This window comes from Cololabis saira, chromosome 17 (assembly GCF_033807715.1).
Source record: "Cololabis saira isolate AMF1-May2022 chromosome 17, fColSai1.1, whole genome shotgun sequence".
Lineage (NCBI taxonomy): Eukaryota > Metazoa > Chordata > Actinopteri > Beloniformes > Belonidae > Cololabis > Cololabis saira.
Genome location: NC_084603.1, coordinates 15,550,672 through 15,571,502, shown reverse-complemented (window position 1 = coordinate 15,571,502; position 20,831 = coordinate 15,550,672). Strand labels below are relative to the sequence as shown.

At 40.8% G+C, this 20,831-nt stretch overlaps 1 protein-coding gene across 1 annotated transcript in view; it reads left to right on the top strand.

Annotated features, from left to right (window-relative positions):
* ttc7a (tetratricopeptide repeat domain 7A) overlaps window positions 1-20,831 on the top strand; it is a 155,521-nt gene that overhangs the window by 7,042 nt on the left and 127,648 nt on the right. The window contains 2 exon segments of the mRNA XM_061744697.1: window positions 8,179-8,342; window positions 8,430-8,598. Coding sequence (XP_061600681.1) covers window positions 8,179-8,342; window positions 8,430-8,598 — 333 coding nt within the window.

The following is a 20,831-nucleotide window of genomic DNA, read 5'->3' as shown; positions in this document are numbered from 1 at the left end:
CTTCGCTGTTGAAACCGGTGGAAACAGTCACCGCTGCCGAACAATGGCGGAGCTCCAGCCGGCGGAGAGAGCTGGTTGTGGGCGTGGTTTCAGCAGCGGAGGCCGACCTATCTGCTCCCGTCGTGACTCACGACGGGAGCAGATTCTAAACCGCTCAAAAAAATCACGTGACACTGGGGGATTCTGTCGGGCGGGGGTCACAGACCTTGCAGAAATGATGGGATTTCATCTCCCCTGTGTTGCCAGGGTGAGGGGAGACCACTTTATATACGTTAAAACAAGAAAAAACGTGTCTTTCATAATAGGTCCCCTTTAACACACACATGCAGGGGAGGGGTAAAAAAGTAAAAAAGTAGAAAACATATATTATTACGAGATATAAACAATATATACAGTACATTGCAATGGAAGTTCAGGTAGTGCAAGAGAGAAAAAAACAGTGCAAAAAAGCAGGTAAAAATGTGCGTAAGGTAGTAATATTTCTGTTGTATCAACAACATAACTCAATAATCTCAACTCACTTTTGATTCAGGCAAATTATTTCAGGTAATTTCAACTCTCAACTAAGTTTTGCCAATTTAGAATACCACCAAGAACCAAAGTAAACTCAAATAAACCCGCAGGATTCCAGGCTGATGGACATTTGATGGGATTCTGAGGTTTAAATGCCAATTAATTGTTAAACTGGACGTTTTTAAGAAGTTGTTTCCAGAGGAAGAAGTTGAACTTTTTGACTGAAATGAGTTTGAGAACAGGAGCAAATGTAAAAACTCTGAGAGATTAAAATAACTCTGACATCTCTGTGAAAATACTCAGGAATAAGAACTGTTTGCTCAGAGAGCAGACTAGTACTGTACACAAGTTGGACCTTGGACTCCAAGCAAGATAGAGTAGTTTACTTAAAGCGGACAAACTCTCTCGACGCATGTAAATATCTTTTTCTGAGCTTGAGAGCATGTTTGTGGGTGTCTGAGGTGGCTGCCAAAGAAAAAACTAAAAAAACAGTTTAGTTTTAGTCGGTTTAGGTCTGAAAACGTGTCTCCCAGTGAGCAGCTCAGATCTGTGACATCACAGATCCAACCAGGGGAAGAGTTAGCCAGAATTATCAGAGTTCACGTCTTGCTGCATTTCCTGTACTTTGGAAGTACGTTGTTTAAAATCTGTTATAAATACTAACTACATATTGGACCAAAAACACAAAAAACAAATATGTCTGGAGCCGCAAAAAATGAAAAGTCTTGTATAAGCCTTAGAATGAAGGCAAATGGCGAAATGTCGAGAAAAAAAGTGGAAATGTCGAGAAAAAAAAGTGGAAATGTCGAGAGAAAAAAAGTCAAAATGTAGAGAAAAAAAAGTCAAAATGTTGAGAAAAAAAAGTCAAAATGTCGAGAAAAAAAAGTCGAAATGTCGAGAAAAAAGTCAAAATGTCGAGAAAAAAGTCAAAATGTTGAGAAAAAAGTCAAAATGTTTTTTTTTCTTTTTTTTTCATTTCATTTATTCCATTCATGGTATATCTTAATAAGATATACCATGATAATAAGATATCATCTATATCTTAATAATGTTGTACAAAATTCCATGAAGTACACATTATCATCATGAAAGAAAAGGAGCAGGAAGAAGAAAACTTATGATACCAATGTCAAAAAAAAAGAAAAGAAAAAGAAAAAAAAGGAAAAAAAGAGAAAATAAAGAGAAAAAAAGAAAAAAGGGAAAAAAAAGGTCAAACATTTTTGAAAAAGCTCCAGGGAGCCAATAGGGCAGCACTAAAGAGCCGCATGCAGCTCTAGAGCCGCGGGTTGCCGACCCCTGATCTAGCCCTTCACAGCGAGGGATTTCAGTGCTGACTTCGCGACCGAGGGCCAGAAAAATTTCCCAGAATGCTTTACGTCATCATTTGCAGACTGAATCAAACAAAAAAACATGGCGGACATTTCTTATTTTTAGTGAATAAAATATATATTTTGAGTTAGTTTCTGCATAAAAATGCGTTTTGATTACATTTCTAGCGAGAAATATATATTTTACTTTCATAATATTCACTCAGTGAATGTACATAATCACTCGCTTGGTCGTTGTTGCGAAGTCTTTTCAGATCTCGCCAGAATAAAGGCTGATTTATGGTTCCACGTTACACCAACGCAGAGCCTACGCCGTAGCTCTGCGTCGATTTAACGCGGAACCATAATTCGCCGGCGGCTCTTCTCATCCCCGAAAACATTGGAGCAAATTTCTTAACAGGCGTTATTTGGATAAACTGATCTCAGGTTGGGGATCTTAACGGTTACTTTTACGCCTGAAAAAATATTAAAACTTAATAAAGTGGCATATTAACAGCGCTACAGCTGAAATTAAAACAGCTTTTAGCTCGGGGCTTCCTGATATGGTTTGACGTATGTGCAAACGTAACTACGCAGTCGCTTACGTACCCGAACGAAAACCACGCAGTGACGTAGCAAGTGGTGTCCCAATCCCTAGGGAAGATTACAAGGGCCCTAAGGTTTGTGGCTTCATTTTTAGGGCTAGTGGTAGAAAGTAGGGGGTGTATTGCGATTGGCCCTAAAACCGAGCGCTTTGATCAGAGCTGTTAAAAAACAAATATAGAGGGTCTGCATTGACGTCACTTTCCCACTGGACCAGCCCCCTTACTGGGACTGAGTGGCAAAAACAGCTGCAACTAGTGGAGAAGACGTGATAACAGCCGATTATCAGCTTAAATTAAAGCCAGTTGGACTTGACAGTGACCCGTATAGTTACCCCAAGAACCAGTGGTCCATGGACATTAATATTTGGTACAGTTACCAAGAACCAGTGGTCCATGGACATTAATATTTGGTACAGTTACCAAGAACCAGTGGTCCATGGACATTAATATTTGGTACAGTTACCAAGAACCAGTGGTCCATGGACATTAATATTTGGCCAAGAATCCAGTTTCCTGATATTTAAATGTACTTAATTTCTACGCCGGGGAAATACACGAAGCAAAGCTTGAAGGCTTACAAAAGTCTTGACGCTTGGTCCGACTTCAAGGCAGGATTTGTTGGTGAAATTAAAGTGATGAAGACACTGAACTTTATGATTTGACGGTTTAACGTTAGCTACCCAAAAATCCAACATTACCTGATACAAAATGGGAACCGCAAATCCACGTTTCGGTGCCTGGAATCCAGTTGTTTCTGTGAATTGCAGCGATCCATTTGTCTCTCTTGAGCTTATTTTTCGGTAGTCTGTAAAACGATAACTCTGATTTCTTGCTAAATCTATGAGTACAGTTGATCACACAACAGCTCTTTCCCATTTTAGATGTTTTCCAGTTGCTCAAACTGAAAGTTTACGCTGACACTCAGTCTTTCTGCCACTCAGTCTTTCTGACACTCAGTCTTTCTGACACTCAGTGGGCGTAACCCGCTATGAAGTTGCATCTGTGACGTCATGCGCATTCAATCATTTGGTACTTTTGACCGAAGCATGTCACACGCTTCAGTACAATTGCGTGACATCGTGGCAACTTTTTAATAAAAGATCTCTCCTCTAATGCTTTGTTCTTCCACAAATAATGTCAAGAAAACCCCGGACACTCATCCAAGAAGATCGAATCAGAGGACACGAGAAGGTTACTGTTCACTAGGGATGGGCGATATTTTACCGTTCAGGATAAACAGTCAAAAAAATTCCCCTCGGTAAGAATTTGTATCTCACGGTAAAAACGATAAATTCTCGTTAATGACATTTTTATGTAAAGCTGATTTATGGTTCTGTGTTAAATCCACGCACAACGTACGTGAAGGAAAGAAGGAAGGAAGGAAGGAAGGAAGGAAGGAAGGAAGGAAGGAAGGAAGGAAGGAAGGAAGGAAGGAAGGAAGGAAGGAAGAAATGAGCCTAAAAAGAAAGAAAGAAAGAAAGAAAGAAAGAAAGAAAGAAAGAAAGAAAGAAAGAAAGAAAGAAAGAAAGAAAGAAAGAAAGAAAGAAAGAAAGAAAGAAAGAAAAATAAAGAAAGAAAGAAAGAAAGAAAGAAAGAAAGAAAAAGAAAAAAAGAAAGAAAGAAAGAAAGAAAGAAAGAAAGAAAGAGAAAGAAAGAAAGAAATGAGCCTAAAACGAAAGAAAGAAAGAAAGAAAGAAAAAAAAAGAAAGAAAGAAAGAAATGAGCCTAAAAAGAAAGAAAGAAAGAAAGAAAGAAAGAAAGAGAAAGAAAGAAAGAAAGAAATGAGCCTAAAACGAAAGAAAGAAAGAAAGAAAGAAAGAAAGAAATGAGCCTAAAAAGAAAGAAAGAAAGAAAGAAAGAAAGAAAGAAAGAAAGAAAGAAAGAAATGAGCCTAAAAAGAAAGAAAGAAAGAAAGAAAGAAAGAAAGAAAGAAAGAAATGAGCCTGAAAGAAAGAAAGAAAGAAAGAAAGAAAGAAAGAAAGAAAGAAAGAAAGAAAGAAAGAAAGAAAGAAAGAAAGAAAGAAAGAAAGAAAGAAAGAAAGAAAGAAAGAAAGAAAGATAAATTCCTGTTGATAACGTATTTGTATTGGTATTTTTTTAATCGTTATCGGGATAAATGCCAGAGATTATCGTGATAATTTTTTTCCCTAGTGTTCACCCGCAACAAGGACGGAGAAATGCTCTTCCTGAAAGTTTACAGTATACGCAATGAAGTGTGTGTTCACAAACACAGGTGTGGCATTACCCAGGATGCACTGGGGCATCAGAGCACACCTGTCCACCTGCCTGGGAGCGTTTCTTTGGCCTCCAGCCGTCACCTGGGAGCAGTAAACACGGGTTCCAGAGGCCTGGCTGCTGCAGGCAGCAGCTTCTCCTTGTGTGCACGTGCGCTCAGGCGTTAAGATCAACGTTATTACGGTGCATGAGGCTACAGCGTTTCGAGGTGCAGCCGGAGAGCTTCACCCCGGAGATGGAGGAACTTCACGGGAGAATAAGCAACATTAAACCATTAAAACTGAGCATCTCTGCTGCTTAGGTCCAGCAGTCTGGTGGCTGCTGTGTTCAGAGGTGTCAAAAGTATTCACATTCATTACTCAGGTAGTATACAGTAGATACTAGAGTTTAAAAATACTCCTGTAGAAGTTGAAGTATCTACTCAAGTTTTTTACTCAAGTAAAAGTATAAAAGTACTGGTTTCAAAACTACTTAAAGTATAAAAGTTAAAGTAATGTAAGGGGGAAAAAGCCATTAAGGACAAAAGCCATTGAAAATGAATGCATCTTAGTATAATGCAAATATATTAAAGAAGCATATATGTGTACTATTGAGCATTAACATGTGTTTCAGAGAGCAGCAGATATGATGACTAGTTGCCTATAAGTATTGTAATGGTGCAAAAAGTCAAACTTCAGAGGCATGTTATCATTTATCCTAACCTTTATTGGAATGTACATCCAAGTTTAGTTGCAGGAATCTGAGGGAACGGATGTAAGAACAAAACTGGACAAGAACATCTGAAACAACCACAACCAAATTCACTCTATCCGGATGGAGCAATTTAACTGGATAGTTTTTATTTAAAGGCCGAAATGAAATAGAGTAACGAGGCTGTTTTTAAAATGTAAGGAGTAAAAAGTACAGATAATTGCTTGAAAATGTAAGGAGTAAAAGTAAAAAGTCGTCTGAAAAATAATTACTCCAGTGAAGTATAGATAACCAAAACTTCTACTTAAGTAAGGTAACGAAGTATTTGTACTTTGTTACTTGACACCTCTGGCTGTGTTAAACATTAGAGGAGATGGATTCAAGCTCTGATCCAGCCCCTGGTGGAGAGTCATGGAACTGCAGCCAAACCAGCCGCCTGGTCGGCCTCAATCTGGCAAAAATTCTATGTTATGTAGCTTTGGGAGAAAATAGACTCGTAGTTAAGACCACCTAAACCGAGACCAAGAGACTACACTGCAAAAACTCAAAATCTTAACAAGAATATTTCTCTTATTTCTAGTGAAAAATGTCTCATTTTTAGTAAAAAAAAATCTCATTACACCTAAAACAAGACTCATCACTGGAAAAAACAAAAATTTTTCAAGTAGATTTTCACTTAAAATAAGTATAAAAATCTGCCAGTGGAACAAGATTTTTTTTGCTTGTAATGAGAAGATAAATCTTGTTCCACTGGCAGATTTTTCTACTTATTTCAAGTGAAAATTTACTTGAAACAGGTGAAAATTGTCAAATAAGTTATTTTTCTGGTAATGACTCTTGTTTTAAGTGTAATGAGATTTTTTGACTAAAAATGAGACATTTTAACTAGAAATAAGACACATATTCCTGGGTTAAACGTGAATTTTAGATATTAAAGATTGAAATTACGTTATTTACCATTATAGTAATCAGGTTACACTGTGTGGCAGGTTGGAGAGGTGGATGGGACACGCACCTGTGTCCCATCCACCTGAGTGGCTGGTTCTCTCCACCTGCCTGCCTTATAAGGCGGAGCCGGACAGCAGCGAGGGGTCGGAGGAGCTGCTGTCAGGCTGTAATGCTTGTGCACATGTGGGTGTAAGATAATAAAAAGGGTCTGCACGAAGCTCTGTGTCTCTCCGTCCTTCGGTCGGGCCCCCGTGGCACGCACCCTGCCACACACTGTATATCAGCATCACTGAAATGGACCTGATGCTTAATCAATCACAACGATATGCAAATATTATTCATATATTTATTCAAACAAGGCTGTTATAAACACAAAACTGTAATTAAAAAAGAGACAAATGCAGATGCACCAAAACATGAAATCAAATGCAAAATACAAATAGTTTACAAAACTGTACATTAACAAGAGGAAGAACTGGAGATCACCAGATTCTGTCACCTTGGTGCAACGGACTCTCAATTATCCGAGTCAGAGACCTGGAGAGACCAAGACCACAAAGAAGTGGTCTCGAGAAGTCTAGGAGAAAAGATGCAACAGGTCAATCGTTACTCTTGACATCATCGATATTTCTTGAAGTCGACAGTTGGTTTAAATGTTTATGTAAACACTGTTATTTATCACTGTCTTCATTATTCAAGTTTTCAGTTTTCAGTCCTCATGTGGTCAAACGAGAATATTTTCGTCTGAAATGCCACGACCACGTGTTTTGCTGGTCGTTTCTGAAGTGTCGTCTCCAGCTCCAACGTCCTGAGCCGATAAAAAGAGCTATAAAATATGTTGAGTGTTTCAGCGTGTAAACATGTTCAAAGACTTGACCCCCCAAACAGATCTAAACAGGAAATCTGTGTTTCAGACTGTCGAGGTTTAAGACTGAGCGAATCAGAGAGGAGGACTGTTTTCACGTGCGTGTAAACTTTAGTTCAGGGGTCGGCAACCCAAAATGTTGAAAGAGCCATATTGGATCAAAAACACAAAAAACAAATATGTCTGGAGCCGCAAAAAATTAAAAGCCTTGTATAAGCCTTAGAATGAAGGCAAATGGCAAAAGGCAAAATGTTGAGAAAAAAGTCGAAAAGTCAAGAAAAAAGTCGAAATGTTGAGAAAAAAGTCAAAATGTTGAGAAAAAAGTCAAACTTTCGAGAAAAAAGTCAAAATGTTGAGAAAAAAGTCAAACTTTCGAGAAAAAAGTCAAAATGTTGAGAAAAAAGTTGAAATGTTGAGAAAAAAGTGGAAATGTTGAGAAAAAAGTTTAAATGTTGAGAAAAAAGTCAAAATGTTGAGAAAAAAGTCTAAATTTCGAGAAAAAAGTCAAAATGTTGAGAAAAAAGTCAAAATTTCGAGAAAAAAGTCAATGTTGAGAAAAAAGTCAAAATTTCGAGAAAAAAGTCAAAATGTTGAGAAAAAAGTCGAAATGTCGAGAATAATATTGAAGTACAATCTCGAGAAAAAAGTGGAAATTTCGAGAAAAAAGTCGAAATGTCGAGAAAAAAGTCGAATTAAAAAGGAAAAAGGAAAAAGGAAGAAAAAAAGAGAAAAAATGGAAAAAAGAAGAAAACCAGAAAAAAAGAAAAAAAGGAAAAAAAAGAGAAAATAAAGAAAAAATAAGAAGAAAAAAAGGAAAAAAAAGGTCAAACATTTTTGAAAAAGCTCCAGGAGCCACTAGGGCGGCGCTAAAGAGCTCTAGTGCCGCGGGTTGCCGACCCCGCTTTAGTATAAGTGCAGTTAAGATGTTTGAGGGGTTTAAATAAAGTATGAGCATCAGTTTTTGCTTTGACCTGTGATCCCAGGTCACTCAGTGGTTTCCCTTGTCGGCCCTCAGATGATTACGGGGCCCTGCTGACGGCCGAGGCGCTGCTGGAGGAGTGTCTGCTGGAGAACATGGATCTCCTACGGCGCTCCGTTCCTCTGGTGGACACCGAGCAGCCCAGGCTCTCCAAGGCCAAAGGCCACCTGAACGCCATCCTGAGCCACGGCCATCTCCCGGTCAGTTCAGTCAGCCTGCAGAGGTTTGATCATCCTTTAGCAGACACCTCCTTCACGGCTCTGACGCCTCCACCTGTCGTCCTGCAGCCCCGGTACCTGAACGAGGCCCTGCTGCTGATGGCCAAGGTGCACTACGTGCAGGGCCGCTACCGCGACGCCCAGGGCATGTGTGCCAGGGTGGGGCTGGAGGAGCTGACGCAGGACGACCAGCCCACCTACCACCTCCGCCTGCTGGCCGAGGCCTTCATCATTAAAGGTACCTGCCGTACTTTATCTGGTAGAAGCTGTTGTTCCGGGTTGCAGCCGAGGCCGGTTCTAGGGGGGGGCAGGGGTGGGCTGTGCCCACCCAAACGTGCGTCCTGCCCACCCAATCAAAGTTATGGGGATCCTTTATTTTTTTATAATTTAATATTTTTACAAATATAAAAAAATATCACAGAATATCTGTACCGTTTCTGATTGGGTGGGCACTGCGCATCATTTTTAGACACAACAATGAACGCATACCGCAAAAGTTGTGTCTCGGCGGAGGAACCCGGCGTCAGCACACAGAGCACACACTGAAGGCTGATTTATGGTTCCGCGTTACACCAACGCAGAATGGTACGCGTCGCCGCGTACACTACGCCGTAGGCTACGCCATACCCTACGGCGTAGCCGTGGCTCCAGAGCCCGCACGCAGCACCGCAGCACCGCAGCACCGCCACCCGCACCGGCGCTCTCCGCCCTCGCCGGGAGTCTCCATCCCGGCGGCGGCGAGGGCGGAGAGCGCCGGTGCGGGTGGCGGTGCTGCGGTGCTGCGGTGCTGCGGTGCTGCGTGCGGGCTCTGGAGCCACCAGCCTGCCGCGGGACATTTGAAATCAACGCAGAGCCTACGCCGTAGAGTACGATTGATTGATAAAAAAAAAAAAAAAAAGCAAAAAAAATAAAATAAATGCAGCCTCAACAGGACAAAAGCCAGTGTCCTCTTTGTGCCGGTGTTCTTCCATTTTTTTCTGCTTTGCCAAAAATTCTACCTAATGGTTTTCTACCTTTGCAGAGCTACAATTTTTGTGTTTTGTTTTTTTCTGTGTTTTACTCCCTAGCCCACTTCCTTTCCCCCCAAGTGGTCCTTGTCTCTTGCCAGGCCGTCATTGTAAATGAAAATGTTCTTAATGACCTGCCTGGTTAAATAAAGGCGAATGACTGAATGAATATCAAATAAAGATAGAATTGTTTTTTTTTCTCTTTATCGTATAATGTTTACAATGTCTAATGCAATTCATGTCAGGGGTGGTGTATTTTGAAGGATCAAATACTCAACATCCCATATTATCCATTTTACATCGGGCAAGAAATGACGCAAACTTTGAAAATCGACTGTGCGCATCCGCAGAACCACAAAGTAGCATTTCTCGGCAGGTAACAAGGATTGGCAAAACACCGGTCCCAAGCCCAGGTAAATGCAGAGGGGAGTGTCAGGAAGGGTTAGGGTTAGCATACTGTGGAGAAGATAGATGAACTGATATGATGACAGCATAGTTTTCTATGCATTTCGGGGGTTTGACCCCCCCAAAATTTTCAAGCATTGCCCACCCTACATTTCAGTCTGCCCACCTTAGTGGGCCTCGCTAAATCCGGCCCTGGTTGCAGCTAGGGCTGGGGATCGATTAAAATGTCAAGAATTGATTCGATTCCGATTCTTAAGATTCAGAATCGATTATCAAGATTTGATTCGATTCCGATATTGATTTGGGTTAGTGTTATTAAAACAGTTTTTTGAGCTGTTGCATGAATTATATGACTGTAGTTATGCAAAATATTAGTACTAGTATTATATTGAGATTAAACAGCAAGTATTGGCAGCTAATGATGCTGTAAGGACCAATCAGCTCCCAGAATGCTGATAGAACGGCTTTCAGAAACATCGTGGGTCAGAATTACCAAACAGATCCAGGGAGGAAACAGAGACGGAGGAAATCGCTTTTATTTTTTCCCACATTCTGTTTTTATTTGTTCCATTTTTGGTCTATTTTGGTTTTTAATTTTTGAGCATTTGGTTTTTAGCATTTTTTGCAAATGTAACCCCAAGACAGTATATAAAGTAATGAAATATAGACAATTTATGCAATTATAACCTAACACTTTAATGTTTTCATACCTTTAAACATATTTAAAGGCAAAAACATGGCACCAGTTATTCTCGTGTCCAACAAAACATTCCTTTTTTGGGGATAAACAAAAAAATAACCAAAAGTTGTAAAAAAAATGATGAAAAAAAATAGACATGAATAAATAAAATTAAAAAAAAAATCGATCTTTAGACATATGAATCAATTTTTAGGAATTAATATGAGAATCGATTTAGAATTGGGAAATCGATTTTTTCATCACAGGCCTAGTTGCAGCGACATAACGACGTTTTGTTTTTTCTGTTTATTTTGGTCATCCAAAAAACAATGTTACATCGGTACAATCATCATCATACAGCACACATGGGAAAAACAGCAAAACCAGAGAGGAACTACAGAGATGAGCTCGAATAGATGTGACCAAAAAAGGTGTAGCTGAAGCCTGAGCTTGTGATTCCTACCCTATACAATCAATACTAGACAAATAAGGAAGTGCAGGAAAAGAAAAAGTTAATGATTGTTAGAGCACAAAAACTAAGGACAAATAAACCAACAGTTTGGGCTATCAAAGTATAAATATACCAGTAGTGGGATGTCATTACAAATTTGCATCCATGTTTTTATAGTATCAGTACTATATACATTAACTGTACAGCAATGTATGAATGTGTTTACACATACATGCACAACCACAAACATACTCACATGCACACAGACACGTACATATATTCACACATCCAGACACTACACACTCACACTCTCTAGTGTACACACGCATGCACGCACACACACACAGTGCAATAATACATCTGTTGCACTATCATATATTATATGATGGGTGCGAAGAAGCAAACAAAAGCCCAGTAATAATAGTTACACTATGAAATTTGGTGTCAATGAATTACAATATATCCGTACAGTTTATTACAGTATTTTTTTTATACACGTTGATAGTCTTAATTTTAAACATTTTTTTGAAGGTATGGATTGAACTACACATTCTTAAGTCCTTTTCGCAACAATTCCATAGTTTTATCCCATTTAAAAGTACAATATTCTTTTGACTTTGTTCTTCCCCTTTGGTTATGAACTTGAATTTCTCACAGCTAGACAGGTTTCTTTCAGGCGACGTTGAAACATCTTCCAGGTTTAGTTCTCAGTGGACGAGAGCAGGGGTGTTTCTAGGCCCCGGGGGGCCCTGGGCCGGACAGACCACGGGGCCCCCCAGAATCATGATGAAAGAAATCCAGGACCACAGATCAGTAACCAATTTCTTTTATTAAACAATTAACATATAAAATAAATAATAAATAACATAACTATCTCAATGCAAACTTTAAATACACACTAACTTATTATGTGGCTATGAATGTGTTTAGAAGAAAATGGCTGAATTCACTTTACACGACTTTAATGTGCAGTAAACTTGGTGGATGACGGGAATTTGGAATAAAGTGACTTTTTTATAATGTATACATTGAATTGAGTTTATTTTACAAATAATTAAAAAAAACAAATACAGATAATAATTGAGGTTTGTAAAATGGGACTCCCCAGAAGCTACTGTAGCTTATGAATAGGGGCCCAGTCACGCAGCAGAACAACTATAAATTACACATATAATACATATAAATATAATAACCTTATAACCAGAGGTGGACAGAGTACTCGACCCCAGTACTTGAGTAAGAGTACAAATACTACTGGTCAAAATTTACTCCGTTACAAGTAAAAGTAGATCAGTCAAAATATTACTCGAGTAAGAGTAGAAAAGTACTTGCTTTTAAAGGTACTTAAGTATCCAAAAGTAAATGCTTTTAAATTTACTTTAAGTAAAAGTAAGAGTAAGAGTAAATTTCTTATTTTCCACATCAGTAAATTACTATATTTTTCTAAATTAATTTAAGGATCTTTTAACTCTTGTTTCTGAGAATTCGCTGTTGAGTTGTTGAAAGCAGAGAGGTAGTTCTGCTTCGGCAGACACAATAAACATTTGAAAATAAATGTCTGTGGTTTGTCTGTGCCCTCGTTTTTTACTCGGTCGAACTCAAACATTGAGTTAAGAAATGGCCAACGATTTTGTGAAAGTCCCTGCTCCGAGTCCGGCTCATTATCAGACTCAGACGACTCAGCGGATTGTCTTTCTTCTCCTGACGCAGGCGTAGCCATTGTTGCAGCTCTGTCTTGACTTGTTGTGGCTCTGTCTTGACTTGTTGCGGCTATGTCTTTACAAACGCAGGCTACTTTGGCGGTATCGTTTTGAGGAGGCTTGACATATTTCTGCTTTACGTACATCCCAGTGGAGAGCGTGCACTGTGATAGGTCTCCTCCTTTGACAAAAACAGCTTGTGTCCAATAGGATTTTAGGGAAGAAGAAAAAAGAGCAGACCTGGAAGTAACGAGTACTTTTCAGCCTTCCTAGAAATTTACTCGAGTAAAAGTAAAAATATTTGTCTTGGAAATGTATTCAAGTAAGAGTAATAAGTACCAAAGAAATCTAATACTCAAGTAAAGTAAAAATCCTCTGGATATGTACTTAAGTACAGTACTCAAGTAAATTTACTCCGTTACTGTCCACCACTGATTATAACCTTATAACCTAAATAAGAAAAAAAAAAAAGATACAAATATATTCTTATAAAAATAATACATCAGGTATTGGTACATAAAAAATTTAACAAGAAACATAATTTAATAACAATTTTTGTTTTAATCTTTTTTTTTTAATTGTAACACACATAACTTACACATTCTTACCACTGTCACCTTCTTTCTCTTCATCCTCTTCTTGTTTCTTTCTTTTCGTGTGTCCAGAGTAATATGTTTGCTTCATTTTTCTAATTGTGAATCACTATTGCTGCACGTAGATGCTGGCTAGTAAGGGGCCCCATCAGGGAGATTCCTGACTGTCATTGCAGCGTCTACGGGGGTTTCAAGTTGTGTCGCTGATATGGAGCGATATCAGTCGTCTGTCAGGGCCCCCCCTACTATCAACTAGCCAGTGACAACTTCAGACAGAAGTATCTAATCTGGAAAGCACAGATCTTAAAACATACTGACGGGGGAGGAGATTTTGTAATCCTGCGTTTTTTTGTGTAAATAAATACAGAATAATAAAGAAGAAAAGAAACGATCTGCTTGCAGTGCGACTCAGGCCAAGATCGGCCCTCAACTTTATTTTTCTCTGTATTCACGTAAAACTATTCCATCCATTTATCTTACGATTATCCGGGTCGGGTCGCGGGGACAGTAGCCTGGCAGGGAAGCCCACACTTCCCTCTCCGCGGCCCAACTCATCTGGGGCGTCCCAAGATGTTCCCAGGCCAGCCAGAGAAACAGTCCCCCCGGGTGTTCCGGGTCAGGAGTTTCCTCCCAGTGGGACACGCCTGGAAAACCTCACCGGGGAGGCGTCCAGGCATCCTCTCCATTCCTCTCATTGTTTTGGAGCAATTCCAGTCAATTCTGGTCCATTCTGGTCCATTCAAGTCCATTCTGGTCCATTCTGGTCCATTCTGGTTCATTCTGATCCATTCTGGTCCATTTCGGTCCATCCTGGTCCATTTCGGTCTATTCTGGACCATTCTCGTCCATTTTGGTCGATTCAGGTCCATTCCAGTCCATTCTGGTCCATTATGATCAATCCTGGTCCATTCTGGTCCATTCTGATAAATTCTGGTCCATTCTGGTCCATTCTGGTCTGTATCAATCCATGCTGGTCCATTTCAGTCCATTATGGTCAATTTCGGTCTATTCTGGTCCATTCTGGTCCATTCCGGTCCTTTCTGGTGTATTTCGGTCCATTCTGGTCCATTCTTATCCATTCAAGTCCATTCCAGTCCATTTCGGTCTATTATGATCCATTCCGGTTCATTCTGGTATATTCCGGTCTATTGGTCTTGACATCGCTGCTTCAGGTCGTTGAAGTTTCCTGGCATTGGCTCATTCCCGACTCTCTTCAGGTCATTTCAGCTAAACTGTGATCGGGACTTTGGCCGGACCTGATGCATCTCAACCAAGCCGTCCCTGCCAGACAGACGTCCCCGTGTTCGTCACACAGTGGAGTTCATGCTGGACTTAACAGCCACAAGGCTCCAGGTCCCGCGGCTGCAGAACCTCCCCCGTATCACCACCCCTCCACTTGACCGTTGACACGGGTTTGGGTTGAGTTTTTCCCAAACATGATGCCGGACATCAAAGCCAAACCACTTCACTATCCCAATACACCCCCTACTTTCTACCATTAACCCTCACTCACTACCACTTCACCCTAAAAATGAGTAGGGCTCTGGTAATCTTCCCTAGGGATTGGGACACCACTCGCTACGTCACTGCGTGGTTTACGTTCGGGTACGTAAGCGACTGCGTAGTTACGTTTGCACATACGTCACACCATATCAGGAAGCCCAGAGATAAAAGCTGTTTTAATTTCCGCAGGAGCGCTGTTAATATGCCACTTTATTAAGTTTTAATATTTTTTCAGGTGTAAAAGTAACCGTTAAGATCCCCAACCTGGGCTCAGTTTATCCAAATAACGCCTGTTAAGAAATTTGCTCCGATGTTTTCGGGATGAGAAGAGCCGTCGGCGATTTACGGTTACGCGTTAAATCGACGCAGAACCTACGGCGTAGGTTACGCGGCGACGCGCACCATACGGCACGCGGCGACGCGTAACCTACGCCGTAGGCTCTGCGTTGGTGTAATGCGGAACCATAAATCCGCCTTTATTCTGGTGAGATCAGCATCTGAAATCCCTCGCTGTGAAGGGCTAGATTCATACACACTAGCCCTCGTTATGTCCACTAGCCCTACATGCAAAGAGGAATTGGGACACCACTACCCTCACAGGAACGCGCAAAATTTAGGGGTAGTGATGAAAAGTAGGACTAGGGGGTGTATTGGGACTGGCCCTAACTTTTTGTGATGTAACGACAGCCGTCTCCCACCCGTCGACCCGGCGTGTAACACGGATATTTACATCTGTAAGGTCGCCACGTGTTTCATGAAGCTGCAGCAGCTCGAGTGCAGGACGTGTCCGTGTTATTTCCAGCACCGTCACGGGCGAGCCTGAACTCCTCATCCTCCTGCCGGGACTTATCGCAGCCCTGAAATCAAAATGACCTTGTTTGGGAATAAAAGCGCGGCGGCTCGCCGGTGAGCTCCGGTTCCAGGAGAGAAACGGAGCTCAGCTGGAAAACATCAGCCGGGCTGGAGCCGAGCCGGCGACCTCTCTGAGTCTGAACGTCGAACTCGCGCCAATGAAGACAAATCTGCACGTTTTCCTGCCGGCTGTCTCTCCCGGAGACGAGGGAGCGAGACCTGCAGGCATCCGGGGTCGAGTAGGAAATGCTTCCATCCATAAGAGAGATGGAGAGTCACGTATGAAGGAACACGTTTGCAGTCGTCTCAAGTTAAGATAAAATAAAAGAGCAGACGTTGTGTTGCACTCGGGCTCTTGATAATCTTGTTTCAGTCATCATCATCAAGTCATTACGCTCCCGTTTCCTGATAATTAGCCGTGACCTCATGAGACCCGTCAGGCTTTGACGGCACATCACTCTGATTCCCTCTGGATGACGTTTAAGAAAACAAGTCATCTTCTGCTCTACCAGAAAAAGAAGAAAAAGCCAAGGCACTCTTCTTTGAATATAAAAAGCCTTTATTTGAAAGTGGCTATTTCTTGTAGAAGATAGGGATGGGCGGTATGGACTAAAACATTTATCACAATCATTTCTGGCATTTATCCCGATAACGATTAAAAAAAATACCAATTCAACTCCACCTCTTTCTTTCTTTCTTTCTTTCTTTCTTTCTTTCTTTCTTTCTTTCTTTCTTTCTTTCTTTCTTTCTTTCTTTCTTTCTTTCTTTCTTTCTTTCTTTCTTTCTTTCTTTCTTTCTTTCTTTCTTTCTTTCTTTCTTTCTTTCTTTCTTTCTTTCTTTCTTTCTTTCTTTCTTTCTTTCTTTCTTTCTTTCTTTCTTTCTTTCTTTCTTTCTTCCTTCCTTCCTTCCTTCCTTCCTTCCTTCCTTCCTTCCTTCCTTCCTTCCTTCCTTCCTTCCTTCCTTCCTTCCTTCCTTCCTTCCTTCCTTCCTTCCTTCCTTCCTTCCTTCCTTCCTTCCTTCCTTCCTTCCTTCCATAAATCCAGCTTTACACAAAAACATCATCAACGGCAATTTATCATTTTTACCGCGAGATGACAAATTCTTACCGTGGGGAATTTTTTTGGCGGTTTATCGTGAACGGTAAAATATCACCCATTCCTAGTAGAAGATTAAAAAAGTGGGTTACAGCCCACGCGTTTGGGCCACAGCTTCCTCAGGGTGTAACACTCAACACATTGATTCTCCTTAAATGGGATGATTGGAATCACCTGAGTAGGTGGGAGGACAAATGTAAACAAGAGAAATAACAGATAATGACCAATACATGGCTCCACCAATTGTTAAACAATTAAATACTGGAAATAGGAGAAGAAAGAACACAATCTGTAATGAAAAAAAGTTACAAAAAAGGACTGAAATCAATGTCTTCATTTAAACCTGGATGGATAGTGGCTTTCATTTGGTAAATATAAAATAAAAGGTCTCTCTCTGCAGAAGTAATTTGAGTCTGTCACCACCTCTAATGTTTTTTTGAATACTTTCTAGGCCCTTCAACCATAAGTGAACCTGGGTTGCTGTCATGTGCTTCAAAAAGGTGCTTAGCCATTGGGTAATCAAATGTTGCTTTTCTAATAGCATACTTATGCTCAGAAACTGTCTTTCAAACGACGCTTAGTGCAGCGTCGTTTGAAATAAATAAGTGTGATATAAAAACAACCACAGGTACAAGACAATCGGTAGACAACAAACATGGTATTACAATTAATGAATGACTTGATGTCATAAACCTTGTTAGTCTTAGGCCCTGTCCCAATACTCCCACTACCCCTCGTTTTCATCCCTACCCCTAAATTTTGCGCGTTCCCGTGAGGGTAGTGGTGTCCCAATTCCTGTTTCCACCTAGGGGTAGTGAAGAAAACTAGTGTAGTGGCTATGAATCTGTCCCTACGGATCGAGGGATTTCCGATGCTCACTAGCTTAACTAGGGCCAGAAAAATTTCCCAGAATGCTTTTCGTCGTCATTTGCGGACTGAATCAAAAAAAAAAAACATGGCGGACATTTCTTATTTTTTAGTGAATAAAATCAATATTTTGAGTTAGTTTCTGCATAAAAATGCGTTTTGATTACATTTCTAGCGAGAAATATATATTTTACTTTCATAATATTCACTCAGTGAATGTATATAATCACTCGCTTGCCCGTTGTTGCAAAGTCTTTTTCAAACCTCGCCAGAATAAAGGCTGATTTATGGTCCCGCGTTACACCAACGCAGAGCCTACGGCGTAGGTTACGCGGCGACGCGCGCCGTACGCCGTACCCTACGCCGTAGGCTCTACGTCGATTTAATGTGGAACCATAAATCAGCTCCGGAGCCGGCAGGCAGAAATCTCGTAATTTTCGGAGCAAATTTCTTAACAGGCGTAGCTACAACTGTTAGATTTCATCTATTAAACCAACATTTATCTTCCTACATGATTTATTTCAGCCAGCGGTAATTCTCCACAGAGCTGCAGGTTTCTCCCCCGGGTGCAGGGCGATCACGTCTGTACTCTGGGGTGGTGCTGAAAGTAGGAGTAGTGGGAGTATTGGGACAGGCCCCTGGGAAGATTTCAAGTGCCCTAAAATCTGCCCCTTCTTTTTTAGGGGTAGTGAAAGAAAGTAGGGGGAGTATTGGGATTGGGCCTTAAAGTCACTGAATTGTTTACATTCTTTGATATTGGTACAATGTTTGCACAACCCACATTTAAAAGTACCCTTAACTGGTCGATCTCCTGCTCCCTCGTCTGATTTACGGAGGACTCCTGAGGGAATGGAGTCACCATGTGAATATTTGGATGATGAAGTCTTGACCATTGGCAGCTGCCGGGTTATTTGATTTGGCCCGGCGTCAGGACCGGAGAGCGCGGCGGCCCGCCGGCTGCCGGCCGCCGGCCTCTGGCCTTCTTGGAGAGCTGCTGATCCGCAGGATTATTTGTCCCAATAAGCTCGCTAACGGTCATCAGGCCGAGCATCTGGTCTCGCAAGGACCTGCTCACTGTCAAACGTCACTGTCATCAAATTATCAATTTCTGCAACCGATAATCCAATCGTCATGGAGACATTTGTGTCAGGACCGGGATGTAAACCTCGTGGTGATCAGAACGGGTTGAAACCTCTTTTTTATGTCTTAGATAAGCAGCGCTGGTTATAGTTTCTATTTTAAACCAAAGAGTTTGTGTTTTTACACTGCAAAAACTCAAAATCTTACCAGGAATATTTGTCTTATTAGGGCCCGAGCACCTTCAGTGCGAAGGCCCTATTGTATCTGTAGGAATTTTTTTTCTTTTTCTTTTTCTTCTGACGAAATGAGGGCCTTTTTGCCCCCCTAAACGTGCCCAAAAAGTCACCAAATTTTGCATGCAAGTCAGGCCTGGCGAAAAATTTGATATTTAATGGTTTACATTAATGGGCGTGGCAAAATGGCTCAACAGCGCCCCCCGGAAAACTTTGTGACTCAAGCCCCACGATACGGTTTGACGTACATCCACGAAAATCGCTACACACCTGTATCAGTACACAACTTAAAGAAAAGTCTCTTGGCGACATGGCCGAAACCGAACAGGAAGTCAGCCATTTTGAATTAATCGTGTCACTTTGCCGCAATTTATGCCATTCCTTCGGCAGTTAATACAGCCCGAACCCTAACGTGCACCCAGGTGTGTTATACATCAAAACGTGCGTCTCCATCCTGCGACAACACGCATTACTTTTCTCTTTCAAAAGCGTTACCGTGGCGACGCTAGACGCCAAAAAGCGCGCCCACCCTTCATCTGGTTGGTTCAGACCGAAAAAACTTTGCGCCTCAAGCCCCACAATACGGTTTGATGTACATGAACGAAAATCGCTACACACCTGTATCATGTCGCAACTTAAAGAAAAGTCTCTTGGCGCCATGGCCGAAACCGAACAGGAAGTCGGCCATTTTTAACATTCTGAATTAATCGCGTAATTTTGAAGCAATATATGCCATTCCTTCGAGAATTAATACAGCCTGAACCGTATCGTGCACCCAGGTGTGTTATACATCAAAATGTGCGTCTTCATCCTGGGACTACGCGCATTACTTTTCTCTTTCAAAAGTGTTACCGTGGCAACGCTAGACGCGAAAAAGCGCGCGTCCCCTTCATCTGATTGGTCCATATTTGATAGTTCTCCAAAAGTCACCAAATTTTACATGCAAGCCAGGCTTGGCGATAAATTTGATATTTCATGGTTTGCATTAATGGGCGTGGCCTAACGGCTCAACAGCGCCCCCTAGAATACTTTTCTCTGTCATAACTTTTGAATGGTTTGACATAAAGAGTCGTGGGTGGTGTCATGGGACTCAGTATTGAGGCCTTGACCTTCATTGGCCTGAACTAGCCCCGCCCCTTCTTCTAATTGGTTGTCCCTTTTTTCTGCTATAACTTTTTAATGGTTTGACATAGGAAGTCATGGGTGGTGTCGTTTCTGATATGCTTATGGGGGGCGGTGGCCGTGAGTGCGAGGGCCCGTTCATCGCTGCTTGCAGCTTTAATTTCTAGTTAAAATGTCTCATTTTAGTCAAAAAATCTCATTACACTTAAAACAAGAGTAATTACCAGAAAAATAACTTGTTATTTGACAATTTTCACCTGTTTCAACTAAATTTTCACTTGAAATAAGTAGAAAAATCTGCCAGTTGGACAAGATTGATCTTCTCATTACAAGCAAAAAAATCTTGTTCCACTGGCAGATTTTTCAACTTATTTTAAGTGAAAATCTACTTGAAACAGGTGAAAAATGTTGTTTTTTCCAGTGATGAGTCTTGTTTTAAGTGTAATGAGATTTTTTTTTACTAAAAATGAGACATTTTAACTAGAAATAAGACAAATATTCTTGTTAAGATTTTGAGTTTTTGCAGTGTATCCTGTTTTTCTCGGTTTTTACTTGACGACCTTCAGATGCACGGCGAGGACGTGAGATCCACGTGGGTGGATATTTATTTTCACATAATTGAGTGACCAAACAAATTAAAATAGTTGAGATAAATAGTGGAAAATCAGGAGCTAAAAGTAAGAGTCAAACATACTAAACCAAATAGAAGAAAAAGGTAAGATGAGTGAATGAGCTCCTTTAAATCAGGGCTAAAAACATTACTGTTTACTGAAGCGTACTCTTAAATTAAACACTTACCTGCTGTACTCTACTGCTCTTACTTTTTAACAACTTGTGCTTTTTATTATTTTACCTCTTTTCTTATCCTTTTATTTGTTATTTACT